Here is an 18290-nt window from a genome sequence, read left to right on the forward strand (position 1 = left end):
TTTCTTCTCTTGTAGATGAGTTGTGAAGAATATGGGAAGCTCCCGAGGGGCTCCAAAAACCTGCCCTACAAGCGTCCAGCAACAAATAATCTGCTTGTTTCGTATAATATTCATTTCTTCAGGGGCTGGAAAGTCCTCCCCGGGAGCAATAAACTTGCTGAACACACATAGTCAAACAATGTATCTCTCCTGCATAAATTCAGCGCACTCATTCCATTTGTGTGAAAGAAACCCACCCACAATTTGTCTTCAATTGACAAATTGAAGACAAAACCCACCCTTTAATTTGTCTTCAGCCCCTAAAGAAATGATCCCGAAGATGTCAATTGCTTCATAGTCAGCCTTTTAAAAAATGGGATATATTGATTTCCAATGGCAGATCAGTGACTCCTTCTCTAACTCCTAATCCCAGCTGGGATCAGGACCAGAGCAGGTGACAATACCCACCTCCCTTCACCCAGCTGGGATCAGCAGGTGACAATGCCCCCCCCTTAACTCAGCTGGTATTAAGAGTGGAGCAGGTGGCAATGCCCACCTGCATTGGCCTTCACCTGGCTGGGATCAGGCACAGAGCAGGAGGCAATGCCCTTCTTCCCTTCACCCAGCCGGGATAAGGAGCAGAGCAGGTGGCAATGCCAGCCCTCTTCAACCTACCCGAATAAGCCACTGAGCAGGTGGCAATGCCCACCCTATCTTCACCCTGCCAGAATGAGGAGCCAAGCTTGCAGCAATGCCTGCTTCCTCCAACCTGCCAGAATCAGCAGCAGAGCAGGTGGCAATGCTGGCACCTCCTTCACCCAGCTGGGATCAGAAGCAGAGCAGGTAGCAAAGCCTGCCACCCCTTCACATGGCGGAGATCAGGCAGATCAGGCATGGAGCAGATGACAACGCCCATCCCCCTCCTTCACCAGCTGGAATCAGTGACGGAGGAGGAGTGAATATCTGCCCACCTGCCCTCTCCTTTCTAGAGCCCGTTGTATTTTTTCCCACAATGGGCTTTGTTGCTAGTAAAGAGAGTAATTATAAAAACTGCATTGCTTGTGAAAGGTATTTTTGAAACCACCTTTCTGAGAAGGGGAGGGGGGTTGAATATAGACAGCCTTGTTTATTCCCATAACTAAGTCAAAGAACAAAAGTCGCATGGGGCCTTTACTGAGACCAGCCCAGGTAGAATAATCTAGGGGGAGCGCTTCCCAGTTCCCTAGAACTCCAGGGCAAGCTGGACATTAACGAAAAGGAAAGGCGAGGGAGAGAAAGGGAGATTCTCTCGTCTGACCTTAAAGACGCCCATCTGGAAAGCGATTGGCCCGACGCCCCTTTTCAAAATTCCCGCGCTTGCACCGATTGGATCACGTCCTTTTTTCAAAATTCCCGCGCTTGCACTGATTGGTCCGACTGGAGCTCCCTCTCCAAATTATCTGTGGGGAAGCTGAACATTTGCAGGAACTAGAAAAGGCAAATTCAAAGCGAGGGGGAAATACTTCTTCGTTCTGCAACGTAGTTTTACAGTTAAGATGTATTCACAATGCAATCCTCAATAGAGTTACTCCAGTCTAAGCCCACTGATTTCAATGGGCATAAACCTGAGGGACTCTTCTTCGGATTACACCGCTGGTTTCTCAGGAGGAACAGAGAAACCTTCCCAAACAGCCCTTCCGGCTGTGCAGCTCCAGCGTCGGAAAAGAAGTTCCGGAAGGAAGCTTTGCTCGCTTAGCGATCTACTCAGAAAGTTAGAGTTGTGCAGCTTCGGAGAGGGGGGTCGTGGGAAGAAAGGACAGCCAGGCCGTTCATAGTAAAATTGCCCCCAACATCCAAGTGTTGCGAGCAGATACTGTGGCAGCCTTTAAAACAGCCCAGTGTCTTTTACTATATTTAAAGTACCCGAAGAAGGGATACTTTAAATACTTTTCCAGAAGACTCTGGAAAGTTTCGACCCAGAAAATCTTGATGGTTAAGACTGAGGCCTCTGGTGACACCAGTCCTGCTGTCCTACTGCAAACCTGCCCTAGTCTTTACTCTCCGATGTTTTTATACCAATCCCGATGCCCTCAGATTTGTGACCACAACCACTCCTATCTAAGGGCCACAGATCCAGAGGAGTTCGTCTATAGTTGCAAAATAGCAGAGTCCAGTAACACCTTTAACCAACTTTTTGTAGCATAAGCTCTAGAGAACCACAGCTCTCTTCATCGGATGCTGACGAAGAGAGCTGTGGTTCTCGAAAGTTTATGCTACAATAAAGTTGGTTAGTCTTAAAAGTGCTACTGGATTCTTTACCACCTAATGCTAGATCAAGATGGGCTGTAGCAGTAGAAGAGTCCAGCAGCACCTATAAGACTAAGAAAATTTGTGGTAGAGCATGAGCTTTCATACCTTATCCCAAATTCTGTTAAGTCTTATAAAAGCCACTGGACTCTTGGCTCTTTTCTAGTATCTAATGCTAGCCATACGATTATATCTGGGAAGCTTATACCCCGGAAATCTTGTGCTACAGGGCTGCAATCTTGGTCCTTTTTACTGGCAGGACTCTGGAAATCTTATACCCTGAGAATCTTGCCGGTCTCTCAGGTGCCACCGGACTCTGCTCTTTTCACTGTAGACCAACACAGGGGCCGCCTGAACGTAACTGACGGCTCAGGCGGGTAGCTGTGTTGTTCTGCATTAGGACAGGATTTGAGTCCACTGGCGCCTTAGAGAGCAGCAAGATTTTCAGGGCAGCTTTCCAGGTCCAAAGCTCCCTTCTTCAGGTCCCAGCTGTGCCTTGCACTGCTGGGTATTTTGCACTAAGAGTGCAGTATCAAAGGCAGGCTTGGACTGTACAGGGCGAGGACAGCTCTTTCATGGAAACTGTGGGTAGCTCTTAAAAGAGCCTTTGTTGGGTACCGCAGCTGGAAAAGTACCCGCAAGAACCGAAACCGAGAGAAGCTTTTTCTATTTGCCTTTGGCCTTGTGGCTCTCGGTCTTCTTGGGCAGGAGGACGGCCTGGATGTTGGGCAGGACGCCGCCCTGGGCGATGGTGACCTTGCCCAGCAGCTTGTTGAGCTCCTCGTCGTTGCGGATGGCCAGCTGGAGGTGGCGGGGGATGATGCGCGTCTTCTTGTTGTCGCGGGCCGCGTTGCCGGCCAGCTCGAGGATCTCGGCCGTCAGGTACTCCAGCACGGCGGCCAGGTAGACGGGAGCCCCGGCGCCCACCCGCTCGGCGTAGTTGCCCTTGCGCAGCAGGCGGTGCACGCGGCCCACCGGGAACTGCAGCCCGGCGCGGGAAGAGCGAGTCTTGGCCTTGGCGCGGGCCTTGCCTCCTTGCTTGCCGCGTCCAGACATCTCAGCACTATATTAACAAAACAGCTACTACGAAACCTTCCGAGCTCCAAAAGTGCAACTTCGAGGGTCCCCAGCCCTTATATCCTTTCCCTAGGCGTTGGAAAGGAACGTTTTGATTGGCTTACTCCACGACCTGCTGCGTGGAGCTCCTCGAACCAGCCAATAACAGACAAGATTCTGGATACAGCCAATCAGAGACGGAGGTAGCCAAGAATTGCCCAATGCAAATCCACCGAACGAGCGCTAGAGTTCTCTTTATTACGTCACAGAGATTCTAGCGAATTGCAATTGGAGAATTCAGGAGCCTTTATTTACATAAGAACTCCTATAAATAGCAGCGTTTCGCCGCGTTGCCAGATTCTTGATTGTTGGTGAGTTTTGCAGAGCAGAAGATGCCCGAGCCTGCCAAGTCCGCGCCAGTGCCCAAGAAGGGCTCCAAGAAGGCCATCACCAAGACGCAGAAGAAGGGCGACAAGAAGCGCAAGAAGAGCCGCAAGGAGAGCTACTCCATCTACGTGTACAAGGTGCTGAAGCAGGTGCACCCGGACACGGGCATCTCCTCCAAGGCCATGAGCATCATGAACTCCTTCGTCAACGACATCTTCGAGCGCATCGCCGGCGAGGCCTCCCGCCTGGCGCACTACAACAAGCGCTCCACCATCACCTCCCGCGAGATCCAGACGGCCGTGCGCCTCCTGCTGCCCGGCGAGCTGGCCAAGCACGCCGTCTCCGAGGGCACCAAGGCCGTCACCAAGTACACCAGCTCCAAGTGAGCCGCCCCAAAGCAAGCAGCCAGCCCCCCCCCCTGCAAACCCAAAGGCTCTTTTCAGAGCCACCCACTTGCTCCCCAAAGAGCTGCGATTGCAAAGTGCCCAGAGGGAGCCTGCGAAGGCAACGTTTGGATCTTGGCTTGCAGAATGTATCGCATTGCGATGTATCTTTGTGATACTTTCACGACTTATACATTTGATAGCCTGGTCAAAGATTGACCCTAGGGGTTTTTTAGCATAGTAGGAGAGTTCCTCTTCCAAAGATTGACTTCTTTGGCTTGACATTAGACTTTGCAAAGTGTCTATAGGGAGCCTGAAAACGAAACGTTCGTATCTTGGGTTACAAAATGTGTTGCTCTCTGAAATGTATTTATACTTGGTACTTTGTGACTTCTTTTCTCAGTGTGGTTAAAGATTAAAGTTATCCGTTTTTTAAAGAGTGGGAGAGTTCATCTACAAAGGAGTGACTTCTTTGGTTTTACATTAGATTTGCAGCATTCAGTCGTCATAGAGCATTAACTACACTGATCATTAATCAAACTGAAATGGGTTTTATTTAGTTATGGCACCCTGAATCACATCTAGTGAGTTGTTCCCTGTAGACTATATCAAAGTCAAGATCTCTGGTTTCAGGTCGAGTGTACACGGAAGGCATTTGGGACCCAAAGGCAAGAGCCACCCAGTTCTTGCCTAGAAGAGCTGCTGTTACTTGGTTACACATCTTTAACTTGAAATAGTTTCCATTTCTACAAAGCCCCCCCAACTAATGAATGACCGCTCTGGTGAGCTTAGACCAGCAACAAACCTGGATGTTCACATCACACGCTCATGGTTTTTAACTGAGCAGATAGGTGACTGACAGGGAAATCCTAAACAGAATCACTCCAGTCTAATCCCATTGAAATCAATGGGCTTGGACTGGACTTAACTCTGCTTACGATTTCACTGTGAGGCCTTTTAAAAAGCCATAGAGACTATAAGGGCGGCAAGATTCCACTCCAATAACACAAACAACAACTTTTTAGGGGGAAATCTAGGCAAAGGTATAGCCTAGGTAAAACCTTTGGAATTTTTTAAGGTGCTACTGGCTTGAATCTCGCTCCTCTACTGCAGAGCGACTCGGCTATCCACCTGAGGCTATAGGGTGGTCCAGTGAAGGGCGACAGTACAATCGTCTTTGCACTTGCTCAGAAATCAATACTGAATTCAAGGGGAAGGGGCTATTCCTAAAGGAACAAAAGGTGCAGGTAAAGATGCCTGTTCGTTATTATTTCCATTGTTTAGAGTCGGCCTTTCTCACCAAGTCCATTTCAATAAACAATGTAATAGGATACCTAAATGCATCTTTGCAAAGATTTAAAACCCTCAGAAATCCAAGACCGAGTTGAAGAAACGCTGAAAGAGAGCTTAAGCAATTCTAAGCAGAATAAGTTTATTGAAATCAATGGGCTTAGCCTGGAGTAACTCTGTTTGGGATTGCACTATAAATCTGATATATTAAACAGCATAGAAACTACCCAGTAGGGTCATGCCTATAGCAACAGACAGTATGCAGTAGTGAAGTCTATAGTCCCTGTCCATTTACCAATGCATCTCTGAAACCATCTCCTGGCTTTGAAACCAAAAGAGTGGGAGGTTTCCTGACTTCTTCAGGTAGGCCCTCAGGTAGGGTGGGGGCCACCACAAAGAATGTGCTTGTGTGGGCAGCTGTTGCTTTTGCACATGTGCAGGTTGGCGCCTGCAGAAGGTCCTTTTCAGAGGACTGAAGATGCTCTGGTAGGACAAAGGGAGAGAGGTGGTCAATAGAGATGATGGATCAAGGCTGTGAGAGATGGTGAGAGGCTTGAAGTAGAATGTGCCCTCTCCTACAGGTCAAAGGGACAAGAAGCTTGTAGCCTTGCTTAATTCTTTTTACTACTAAAGAGGGAGCTAATGGGAGGGTCAGAATATATGTTGAAACATCATGCTCAGGTTTGGAAGACTCAGAGCAGAACTTGGGTTAGATGTATGTTGTCTGGAAACTCGATCTGAAACTAACAATGGCAGACCCTGTACCCAAGATAACTGGCTGGTTTTGTCTTCCCTTCACCTGCTTTCAGTGACATCTAGTACTAATTAAGATACAGTTCTGGAAAAGTCACCACGATTTTCAGGGTCTAAGCTTTCGACAGTCAGAGCTCCTTTCTTCAGATACTGATTCTTCTTCAGATTTAGAAGAAGGGAGCTCTGACTCACGAAGGCTTAAACCCTGAAAATCTAGTTGATCTCTAAGGTGTTAGTAGACTCCAGTCCAGCAGTTCTACTGAAGACCTCCTCGGCCACCCACTTAAACTTACTGGAAAATGTCAAGAGTGCGAGATTAATTTGGTGTCTTCCCAAAGGAGCAGTAGCAATACAATTAGACTTGAAGATCACTTAAAGTGACCCTTCCGGAAAACAAGTTGACTCTTTTAAAACGTTCATTATTTTTCGTAGCTGAGGAAAAACGTCCTGCCCCCTCTGAGGTTCGAACTCAGGACCTTCAGATTATGAGACTGACGCGCTGCCTACTGCGCTAAGGAGGCTGCGGTTGTTATAACATGAAACTTTGGAAAGTATTTCTGTCTAAATATTATTCGCAATGGGACACCAAGTTTGGAAATGTCTTCTTTCCTTCTCCCTTTTCCCCTTGATATTTTGAACATTTATCCTAACTTTAAGTTTTAGATAACAAACTCTCCCGCTGTTGTTGCAGTTTTAGTTGCTCCTAATAAAAGATATTAAGCAACTTTTATTTGGGGGGGGGAGGTTTTGATTTAGACTCACGTGAGTTTTCGTGCAACTTCTTGTTTCCACGTAGGCAAGGATTGTGTGTCAGCAACATTACGGTGGGAAGCTTGTTTTGGATACAGAATAGCAAAATAGCGAGTTTTGCATTCGGCTCACATGGATGTTGCCAAAAAAAGACAATGAAGCAGAGCAACTTGGAAGTAATTCACTGAACGCAAAGGGAACCGAAGAAAGGACTATAAATAGCAATACCAAAAGAAGTTGCTACTGGCCCGTACGGGGATCGAACCCGCGACCTTGGCGTTATTAGCACCACGCTCTAACCAACTGAGCTAACCGGCCACCCTTAGGAAAAGTTTTCAAGAATAGCTACTCAGTGTCAATCTAATGTGATTTAAATTCATACAAGTGGATTCTAGGTGGTGGCGCTGTATTATCACTGCAAAGGGATTACACTGCAAAGGGATTGCCAGACCGTTTTAAATTGCCGCAGCCTTTGAACTTCCAAAAGAACTGCCTTTCCATTTTTAGATGGGGCACAGTTTACTTTGGCAGGTTCAGCTATGAGTTTGGGGTGTTATTTGGCTGGAGAAGTGCATGTGTTTTTTTCTGGTTCACCCGCTTCCCACAATCTGGCCTCACTGTTATGCGCCGCGTTATATTGAGGCTTGACTGCTGCCATACACTCCCTATGGCTGCCCTTGAAGACAACCTGGAAAATACAATTTTTGCAAAACGCTGCTATCTCCCCTTTAGAGGCGTGGTTAGCTGCAGCTCGACTTGCCATTGTGTTTCCAGTCCCACCACCAATTTTATACAACGGTTTCTCTAAAAAAGAGAAAAAGGCCTCCTTGCTGAGGGTATTCATAAGAGACTGTCAAACTGTCCAGCAGCAGAGCTTGTAGATTCTGTAAGTGAATTCTGTAGGTGGAATCTGGAGTAAATTTTATTTCTGTTGCTCCTCTTTTATTCTGTGCAGTTACCCACCATGGAGTTGATTCCAGGCTTCAGGAAAAAAGGCGGGCTTATACTTATTTTTTTAAAAAATTAATAACTCCTGATTTTAAATTCTGACAACAGAACATTGATATAGTGATAATAAAAACAGCGACGTGCATCTAAATGGAAAATTGCTGCATTATCCAGTTGGAACTGAAAGGGTTTTTTTAAAAAAAAAAAGCGGCAGAAATTGTTTTCCCCTTCCAAAGTGACAGGTTTCCCACACGAAAGCTTTTTTTTCTTTCTAAAAACTTGTTTTTGATAGAATTTTCTCAAAATTTTCACTGTCAGGAGTGGGATTCGAACCCACGCCTCCAGGGGAGACTGCGACCTGAACGCAGCGCCTTAGACCGCTCGGCCATCCTGACAACTTTCTAAAAAGCTGTAATATTTGTCTAATGATAATAGTATTTAGGGCATCAATCATTAATTTTTTCTGTTATGCATCGCTATGCATAAGGGCGAATTTCTATTTTTATCTCCATGGGGGCAGGAATCAACTGTTACAAAAGGAATATTGCAGAATTCAAGAGAAAATCTACCAAGAAACCCAAAATCAGGTATGTTAATTTTCTTGATTGATCTCTACTATACAAATCTGGAATGACTTCTTGTACAAGAGCCCGGATAGCTCAGTCGGTAGAGCATCAGACTTTTAATCTGAGGGTCCAGGGTTCAAGTCCCTGTTCGGGCGATGAATTTTTTCTCTTTGCAATTTAAAAGCAAATGAGCCTATTCCCAAAGACATTATTCCGACAGAGTCTCTTTAGTGTTACAAAGTGTTCATTATTTTTTTTTCCATGACGTTGTGAACCCTTTCCCTCTCTCTCGCTCAGCGGGCGTGCCTAGAGGTTGGTCATTGCTTTATGCTCCCTTTTAGCATTCGTGAAATGCATTGCATCGGATCTCTGCTAGTTTTAAATCTTTGCAAATTTGCATGTAAATACCCTATTGCACGTCTATTGAAATGACTTTGAACTGCCTGTACTGACCCTGCCTTGAGTCTCAGTGAGATCCGCGGACTAAAAATAACAAATATATACAAATAAATAAATGACATTTTAAAAATATGAATGCGTATCGTACTCAATACGTGCCGGTTGACTGTATGGCGGCCTACGGCTATTTTTGCATGCGATCTTGCAAGGCATCGGCTGGAGCGATCCAAAAAATGAAAGCCACGTAAAACCTCTTTAAGGCCAACCAGTATCCAAGACAACACAACGTGCAGGCTTCCTAGTACTACAGAACTCTTCATCGGGATGTTTTAAAAAAATTGAAAAGTGTAAGGAATTCATATTTATGCACCTTCAGGGAAAAGTCAAAGCAAGTTAAAAAATCGACGGAATCTCTGTCTCCCACCCACCTCTAGGAGGGAAAAAAACCCACAGAAGCCTAAGGTTGCCAAGCCTGGACTGGGAAATTCCTGGAGGTTTGGGAGAGGGAGCTCAGCAGTTTATAATGCCATACAGCCCTCCCCCACAACCAACCAACCATTTTCTCCAGATGGGACTGATCTCTGTCGCCTGAAGATTAATTTAAATTCCGGGAGATCTCCAGGTCCCACCTGGATGTTGGCAGCCTTATTGTTTGGCAGAGAATTGCCATGTCTTTAAAAGCGCAGTCTTGTCGGTTCTGTGGGTCGCGCTGCAGCAGCCTTGAGGCTGCATGAAGGGATCTTCTTTGGTGCTGGCGAAGCTGCTCCCCCCCCCCCCATTCTATCAGTCCTCCATCAGTATTTTTTCAAGCGGCATTTTTCTTCTTCCCAATGGCTAAAAAATATTCACACATATCAAGGAAAGGGAAAAAATAGTTTAGCAGAGGATGGTTTCGATCCATCGACCTCTGGGTTATGGGCCCAGCACGCTTCCGCTGCGCCACTCTGCTCCTTGAGAGAACTATTTTGTATTAGGTGTCTTAATACTGGATTCTTTAAGAGTCTCTAACTTGCAGAATTATATAGTCGCTTTTAGAAAATATCACCATTTCGCTTTTGTGGGAGGTGCCATTTACCACCACGTTCCCCCCACCCTTCTTCACTTGCAGTGCAACCCCAAAAAGATTCCCACGGACTTAGGCTAGAGTAACTCTTCTTTGGATTGCGCTGTAAGTATTTTTTAAAAAGCTGTGTTCTGGCATTTGGATAATTTCTTTAAAAATATTTCCAATTGAAGGCAGTTATTCACCTCCTCTCTCTCTTTATAAGGCTGCAACCTTACCTACCCAGACTTGGCATTCTGCACAAGATACAACAGCTATAGACCGTGCAATCCCAAGAAGAGTCTCTCCAGTTGAACCCCATTTAGTTCAATGGCCATAGACTGGAGTAAGTCTTCATAGGTATGCACTGAAAAACCATAGGGTCGGGGCCTGAGAACGTCTCCTGCTCCTCCCCACCCCACCCCACTTTTGGACATCTAGCCTGATAAAGAGTTCTGGACAACTCCAAACCTTACACACCATTTAATGTTATTTCAGTTGCTCCTGCATCTTTTGGTTATGAATGTCACTGGACTTTTGTTTTATGAGTGGTGATTTCTGCCTTGAAGTAGAAAGGGCAGGTGTAAGACAGCTCAGTAAAACTCAAGCCCAGCACAGAATGGTTCTCATTTGAGATAGCCTACTAAAAAAGAGCCCTGTGTGACTCAAAAGCTTGCACACTATATTTTGAACACCAGTAATCCGAAAACAGTGGCTTTAAAACTAAGTGGCAGCTCTACCACAGTTGACATGGGATTGCTCCATGATTGCTTTTTGCTCTCCATTTTCTACCTAAGCATATTTTCCTACAAACAATAAGATCCCTTCCTTGCCAGGTAGCATTGCCAGGTGGGCCTTGGAAACAGCCTTTGCTTCACAATCTCCAGATACTGTGCATGAAGCTGGGATTCCATGATTTGGACTCCGGCCATAGTATTTCACTCTAAAGCACAGCCTGGAGAGGGTTTGATATGGATCAGGGGCCTCAATATTGGCAATGGAGAGGTACTATTCCCCCATATACTGTTCCTTTAGTTGAAAATCCATCCCACACACATTACTTTAAGCCATTGTTTTCCCTAGTGACTCTGTGCTGTAACCTAGGCAGTGTGAATGTCAGAAATATGAAAACTGGTTTTAAAATCTTATTTTCTGCTTATGCTTCCTTATAATGAATAAACAAAACAGAATAAGCAAACCTTATTAAGTTGCCCTTTACCCTTCCGTAACCACCCTGCCGTGTTCACAGAAGCATGGGAGGATATTTTGGTTTTGCGGAATTCCTCAAGCATGACAGCAATCTTTAAAAATCCATCCTGAGCCGGGGGGAATCGTGGACGGATAGACCTGGGGGACACCTGCCACCCCTTTTTAACATTCTTTATAATTTGCAGTATAATTGGGAGATCCCAGCAGGCTCCTTCCTGGCCTCAGGTGGGGCTGCCCCAAGCAACTGGGGGCATTCTGGGGCACAATATCAAAGGCAGCAGACCAGAGCATCATCTTTCAATGAACTGGGTGTATATTATTCCAGCAGTTTAGTGCGCAGCAGTAACATCCATATAGAAAGAGGCATTTTGAAGGTAGAATCCTATATCACTCATCCAAAGATACAGGCTCCATTTCTTTCTGTTTGTTGAACAAGATAGCCAACCAAAGGCTTTGAGTGGATTAAGTATAGTCAGATTCTCTCATCTGAATGTAAAATTCCTTTAAAATATTCATAACAAAAACAGTATTTAAAGACAGCTGGGGGAAGATAATGTGTACTGGAGCTTGGTCTTAATAGGCAGCCAGCCCCGCTAACATTAAATGACCTCTTTTCTGATCTCATCCATTTAATATAGAATCACAACTGTGCAGAGGTGAGGGACATTCACTTTGTACATGCCGAGAGCCATTCGGTTGTCATTGCTTTACGTTCAAGTATCCTACAACGTAAGTCATTCCCTGTTCCATTTTACAGGCATGAAATTGAGATGGACTTATGCTAGTCTGCCTAGCCAAGCCGAGATTTGAGAGCCATCGCATTATCCCAAATGCCAAACTGCAGGCCTCAGCCAGTTTTTCTCACACCGTCACCCATCCATCAGATCAAGGGGTGCACTATGGGCAATTCTGCCATGTTCATCTAATCAGGTATAGTAGTTAGAGTGGTGGGCTATGATCTTTGGAGACCCCAGGTTTGAATCCCCGTTCTGCCATAGAATCTTGCTGGGTAACCTCGGACCAGTCACACTCTGTCAGCCTAACCTACCTCACAGAGCTGTTGTAAGGATAAAATAGAGGAGAAGAGAATGCTGTAAGCCGTTTTGGGTCCCCATTGGTGAGAAAAGCTGGATGGAGATGTAGTAGATGCAGTCAGTCAGTCAAAATTTGTTTCAATACAAAATCAGCTCTGGAGAATCAACAGTAATAATAAAAAATAGAAATGGAGAAGATAAAATAATATAAAATAGGGGAAGTTCACACAGTTCAGCGAGCCCAATTTGTGGGCAATGGAAAGAACCTTCCTTTCACAAAGAAGTAAAATGATTGAAACTCAGAAGGAAATTGTCAGAGCTGTCAGAACTGTGGCTAGATAAAATCCTTACTCCAGTCTGCCTTCTGCAATTAGACAAAAGTCCATTGTTTCCAAAAAGCATTTAATGAAGAAAAAGATTATTATAGTCCACTGGCCTGAATGCAATATCCAGGTTGGTACATATGCATTGTTACCAATGCCAGGCAAAGCAAGAGATACATATTAAATATCATAGCTGACCCATCCTCCCCCCACAGTTCTCATAATATTCCCTTTGAAGCTGCAAAAGCGAAAGCTTCCCCAAGGCTGGTTCTTGGTGGAACGTCGGTAGCCAAAACAATGCGGGTCTGTGAGATAGCTGCCTGGGAACCTCTGCACCTGGGGAAGAAAGCACTGAACACTGAAAGGATTAAATATGGAGTCGGTTAAGCATAGGTATACAAAAGAGCGTTCTGATCCTGACATTCTGCCCCCCCTAAGAAGCCCCCCCCCGGTTTATGTGGATAGCGAGAGTGGAATGCTTTCACTAGTCTAGGGGCATGAACATGTACAGCACTGACCCACTCATCAAACCCAGAATCAAAGTCCTTCCACCTAATTAGGTAAAACAGCTGGTTTCGTTTAATTTTTGAGTCCAGTATTTGTTGTACTTCGTAGTGGGTCTGGTCATCGATTAACGTTGGAATAGGGGGGCCTTTGATGTGCCACTGGTTATCTGTTGGAGCCCTTTTTAGGAGGCTGACATGGAAAGTATCATGCACGTAGCGTAGGTTCTTTGGCAAATCTAAAGCAACAGTCACTTTGTTGATTACTTTACTCACTGGGAAAGGTCCTAAGAACTTCAAAGCTAGTTTTCTGCTGGTTTGGGATAATTTTAGGTTTTTTGTGGACAGATAGACAAGATCACCAGGTTGTAAATCCCATTCCGCCGCACGGTGGCGGTCTGCATATTTCTTGTAGTCCTGTTTGGCTTTGTCGAGGTGTTTTTTGATTTGAGCCCATTGCTGAGCTGCTTCCCCCCACCACTCGGTAATGTCTTGAGAAGCTGTAATAGGAGGGGGGAGCGCTTCGAACGGGAACGGCTTGAAGTGGAAGCCATAAATTTCTTTGAAAGGAGTTTCTCCGGTAGACGCGTGTACACTGTTATTATAGGAGAACTCTGCTAACGGGAGCAAATCAATCCAATTGTCTTGTTGGAAGTTGATGTAGCATCTTAGAAATTGTTCTAATATCTGGTTAGTTTTTTCGGATTGTCCGTCTGTTTCTGGGTGGTGGCTTGAGCTGAGCCCTTGTTCAATTCCCAGTAGTTGCAAAAGCTCCCGCCAGAAGTTGGCAACGAATTGCCCGCCGCGATCCGAAATCACCTTGGATGGAAAAGAATGTATTTTCACAATGTTTTTCATAAAAATATCAGCTAGTTTTCTAGCGGATGGAATGGTGGTACACAGTATAAAGTGTGCTTGCTTGGAAAACAAATCGACCACGACCAAAATACAATTATGTCCTTTAGAGGGAGGTAGGTCAGTAATAAAGTCCATAGAAATAATCTCCCACGGTCGACTTGGCGTTTCTAAGGGTTGCAAAAGCCCCGGCGGTTTGCCTTTTCAGGATTTGGCGCTGAGACAGATGGGGCAAGAGGCTACGTATTGGGAAATGTCTTTGCGCATGCCTGGCCACCAGAATTGGCATTGCACCAAGTGCAGCGTTTTTAGGTAACCGTAGTGTCCCGCTGTGGGGGCATCGTGACATCGTTGTAAAACATCCTTTCTCAGACATTTAGGCACATAAAAACGGTTTCCCCAAAGCCATTCCCCCGTGGCGGATTGTTGTAGTTTGTCTTTGGGCGCCTCCCCCCCCCCCTCCTTCTCCACTTCGGCTTTCAGCTTTTCTCTCCACCCCTGATCGGGTGACGGGGAGGGCTTAGCGCGGCTGCGCGTAGTCATCACACCCCCTAATTGCGTAGGCGAAAACACCGTGTCGACTGTCTCCTCCCTTTTGCTTTTATGTTGGGGCATGCGTGATAGAGCGTCAGCGAGGAAGTTAGTTTTGCCTGGTAGGAAGTTTAATGTAAAATTGAATTTCGAGAAGAATTCCGCCCATCGCAATTGCTTGGCGTTTAGTCTGCGAGGGCTGCGCAGGGCCTCTAAATTTTTGTGATCCGTCCAGACTTCGAACGGATGTCGGGCTCCTTCTAGCCAATGTCTCCAATTTGTGAGCGCCGCTTTAACAGCGAAGGCTTCCTTCTCCCACACATTCCAATTTCTCTCTGCTTCAGAAAACTTTCTAGAAAGGAAGGCGCAAGGTTTGAGATTCCCGTCCTCTCCTCGTTGCAATAACACACCCCCAATTGCCATATCGCTGGCATCGACCTGTACTATGAAGGGGCGGTTTTCATCGGGGTGTTGTAGGACGGGTTCTGAGACAAATTGCTCTTTTAACTGATTGAATGCTGCCTCGCATTCGGTTGTCCATGAAAGCTTTGCACCAGGTTTCTTTGCTTGCTCCCCCTTGTCTTTCGTTTTTAACAGTTCAGTTAAGGGGAGCGTGGTCTGGGCGAAATTAGCAATGAATTCTCTATAGAAATTGGCAAACCCTAGAAACGACTGCAATTCTTTTCTGGTGGAGGGGACTTGCCAATTTAATACCGCTTGTATTTTTTCTGGGTCCATTTTCAAGCCCTCTGACGATATACAATAGCCCAGATAATTGAGTTTTGTTTTGTGGAACTCACATTTGGAAAGTTTAATAGGCAGTTTGTTATTCATGAGTGTAGTTAGGACCTTTTGTACAAGTTCCACATGTTCCTCCTCCGTTTGCGAGTAAATCAACACATCATCAAGATACACCACTACACCCTGGTACAGAAATTCATGTAGGACTTCATTGATCATGGACATGAAAACTGACGGGGCACCAGTCAAGCCGAAAGGCATTACTAAATATTCATATTGTCCGAGTAGGGTATTAAACACGGTTTTCCATTCATCCCCTTCTCGGATACGGACATGGAAGTAAGCATCTTTTAAATCCAATTTAGTAAAGATCTTACCTTGGGCCACGACGTTGAGTAGATCTTTGATGAGTGGAATGGGGTAGGCGTTGCTAGCGGACACAGCGTTCAGTCCCCGAAAATCAGTACACAGTCTCAAGCCCCCATCCTTCTTTTTCACGAACAAAACTGGGGCTGCATGGGGAGTATTAGCTGGGCGGATGAACCCCCTTTGCAAATCGAGATCAATGAACTTCCGAAGTTCGTCTCTTTCATTGGGGCTCATAGGGTATAACCGACCCTTTGGTAGTGAAGCCCCTGGTAAAATTTCCACAGCACAGTCTGTCCTCCTATGCGGAGGGAGAGTATTGGCCTCTTCTTCTGTGAAGGCTTGAGTGAATGCCCTATATTGTTTAGGTATTTGGTTAATTTCTTCTTGGGTGAGTAGAGCTGAATCAGATATAGTGGGATTCCTTCCCCAGTTTTGATCCCAACGATGATTTTTGCAAGATTCATGGGTGAAAGTAATACTCCCTTCTGCCCAATCGATGTGGGGGTTGTGATCACACAACCATCGGCTTCCCAGTATCAGGGGATATTTAGCTGTGGCACTAATGACAAAGGATCTGATTTCCCAATGTGATCCCATGCCGGTTATGATCGGAGCAGTCTCTGTGGTAACCGGATTCATGTTAGTGCCATCCATTTGTTCAAAAATGACAGGTATATCCAAATCTTTCACTGGAAGTACTAGTCCATTAACTAAGGCAGGTGCAATAATATCTCTAGAACAGCCTGAATCAATAAGGGCTTGCACACGGATGTGCATCTTCTTGTCCGCATTTACTAACGTTACAGGAATGAAAATTAAAAAATTTGTTACCAATCCTCTTTCCAATGCCTCAACCGGATCAAACGGACTCCAAAGCTGTCCCGCCTCGGGACCCTTTGTTCGATCCGTATGTCTCTCCCGGTCCTCGAGGCTCGGAATCTTCTCAAGTTGTGCCAAGGAGACAAGGGTCCACGGTTACAACTATTTTTACCCTCGCTCCCAGTACGGAGAGAACGAGGCCCAGCGCATCAGCCGTTCCATTGTTCAGCGTGCCGACCCCGACGCAGTGAGGCGCCCGGCCCAGAGAGACGAGGGAGCGGAGGATCAGCGCGATGTTTACCCAAATACAGTTGGATAGCCGGCGTAGCCTGGGGTCTATACCGGAGCAAGCTGAGGGCCGTCCATGGCTGTTCTGGAACTGGACGGCCGAGCGAACGGAAGGGGATACTTCCCAACGAAGTGCTCTGAGCTGGGACTATGCCGAAGTCACCCCAAGAGCGGGGGAGCCAGATGTTGGAGAGCATCAATGGGCACAGCTCCAGAGTAGAACCATTGCCATTGATTCTGGGATTTCAGCAATCACTGGATTAACCAAAGGTGTACTTGCTGCGCGGTCGCAGGAGGAACAAGGGGTGGAAGCACCCCTGCCGTGGCAACAGACGCTGAGCACGGACCACCCGACAACCCCTCCAACTACTGGGGATACGGGGGATCCGCAGCAGTCCACAGACAGAGTACAGAGATTGGTAACAAAATGTCAGAACTGTGGCTAGATAAAATCCTTACTCCAGTCTGCCTTCTGCAATTAGACAAAAGTCCATTGTTTCCAAAAAGCATTTAATGAAGAAAAAGATTATTATAGTCCACTGGCCTGAATGCAATATCCAGGTTGGTACATATGCATTGTTACCAATGCCAGGCAAAGCAAGAGATACATATTAAATATCATAGCTGACCCATCCTCCCCCCACAGTTCTCATAATATTCCCTTTGAAGCTGCAAAAGCGAAAGCTTCCCCAAGGCCGGTTCTTGGTGGAACGTCGGTAGCCAAAACAATGCGGGTCTGTGAGATAGCTGCCTGGGAACCTCTGCACCTGGGGAAGAAAGCACTGAACACTGAAAGGATTAAATATGGAGTCGGTTAAGCATAGGTATACAAAAGAGCGTTCTGATCCTGACAAGAGCCTGAGTAACACCATCTTTAACTTTGTAGTGTTTAGTCTTCCTTCCCTTTAGGCCCCAACACCTGCAAGGAGTCGAGTCCATGGGAAAGGAAATCCTCTTATCTGTCTGCTCGACCTTGGCCAGCTCTACGTTCCTCTGAAAAGCTTGGCTATGCGAACTCAAGGGGGGAGGCTGGGCTTGGGAGTGTGAAATGTAACCAGTTTCTTTTCATGAGTCATTCTTGACAATTCTTTGGTTGGCCAGGATCTCTATCCTGGAATATGTACGTCTGGAAATGAATGCTGTTTCTTCACAATAAAGCTTTTTGAAATCAAAGGACCTTGTCTTCTTGCAGAAAGGGAGTGAAGCAGACTATCAGTTCTGGAATGACATAGTCTGACAGAAATAAGTAAATAACTAATCAGTACAATCCTAAGAAGACTTACTCTAGTCTAAGCCTGTTGAAATCAACGGGCTTAGACTGGAGTAACTTTTGTTAGGGTTGCACTGAATGTCTCCAGGGGGAAAGAGACGGCCACTTATACCACGGGTGCTGCTTTGATTTATTTGTGGGCTCCCGCACAATGGAAGCCCTCTCTGAGAAGCCAGAGTTAGAGATCATTACGTGATCCATCAAACTGAACACATCATTCATCACAGATTGTGGCTTCTCAAGTACAAAACAAAAACTTTATTTAAAGCCAGAATGGTTTCTGGGGGAACTTAAGCCTTAACTGTCAGCTACTCCTGGTCTCTGGCTATGGCTGCAAAAAGCAGAGTTCTTTAGTTTGGGCCACATTCCTCACAGAGTGTCTCTTGCCAGGTGCAAACTCATAAATTATACAGTACGGGGGCTGCAGCTACTAAAGTACGTTGCAAGCAAAGACAAACTGTGGAAACGATCAAGTATTTAAAGTGCACCGTGCAATAATATCTGATTAT

General features: G+C 45.9%; 2 protein-coding genes and 5 non-coding genes across 8 annotated transcripts; 2 read left to right on the forward strand and 5 right to left on the reverse strand.

Moving 5' to 3' along the window:
• Window positions 1–2880: 2880 nt before the first annotated feature.
• Window positions 2881–3321, reverse strand: LOC129338594 (histone H2A type 2-C-like). 2 transcript variants are annotated; one of them, XM_054992949.1, is made up of 2 exons: window positions 3241–3321; window positions 2881–3135 (listed from the first exon to the last, which is right to left on the reverse strand). In XM_054992949.1, the coding sequence occupies exons 1-2, from the start codon at window positions 3319–3321 to the stop codon at window positions 2932–2934; spliced, it is 285 nt and encodes a 94-aa protein (XP_054848924.1). In that variant the 3' UTR covers window positions 2881–2931. The 2 variants fall into 2 exon arrangements, with proteins under 2 accessions (XP_054848924.1, XP_054848923.1); XM_054992948.1 differs by having other exon boundaries at window positions 2881–3321.
• A 392-nt stretch (window positions 3322–3713) lies between these two features.
• LOC129338801 (histone H2B 1/2/3/4/6-like) lies at window positions 3714–4096 on the forward strand. Its single transcript, XM_054993291.1, has one exon. It carries the CDS (start codon window positions 3714–3716, stop codon window positions 4092–4094), a length of 381 nt encoding a protein of 126 aa, XP_054849266.1. The 3' UTR covers window positions 4095–4096.
• A 2486-nt stretch (window positions 4097–6582) lies between these two features.
• Window positions 6583–6655, reverse strand: TRNAM-CAU (transfer RNA methionine (anticodon CAU)). The gene has a single exon. It is a non-coding gene; the product is annotated as a tRNA-Met (tRNA).
• Window positions 6656–7128: 473 nt separating this feature from the next.
• Window positions 7129–7202, reverse strand: TRNAI-AAU (transfer RNA isoleucine (anticodon AAU)). Its single transcript has one exon. It is a non-coding gene; the product is annotated as a tRNA-Ile (tRNA).
• Window positions 7203–8144: 942 nt separating this feature from the next.
• TRNAL-CAG (transfer RNA leucine (anticodon CAG)) lies at window positions 8145–8227 on the reverse strand. Its single transcript has one exon. It is a non-coding gene; the product is annotated as a tRNA-Leu (tRNA).
• A 253-nt stretch (window positions 8228–8480) lies between these two features.
• TRNAK-UUU (transfer RNA lysine (anticodon UUU)) lies at window positions 8481–8553 on the forward strand. Its single transcript has one exon. It is a non-coding gene; the product is annotated as a tRNA-Lys (tRNA).
• Window positions 8554–9674: 1121 nt separating this feature from the next.
• TRNAM-CAU (transfer RNA methionine (anticodon CAU)) lies at window positions 9675–9746 on the reverse strand. The gene has a single exon. It is a non-coding gene; the product is annotated as a tRNA-Met (tRNA).
• Between the last annotated feature and the right edge of the window lie 8544 nt (window positions 9747–18290).

The sequence above is a fragment of the Eublepharis macularius genome, chromosome 12 (genome assembly GCF_028583425.1).
Source record: "Eublepharis macularius isolate TG4126 chromosome 12, MPM_Emac_v1.0, whole genome shotgun sequence".
In the NCBI taxonomy this organism is placed as follows: Eukaryota; Metazoa; Chordata; class Lepidosauria; order Squamata; family Eublepharidae; genus Eublepharis; species Eublepharis macularius.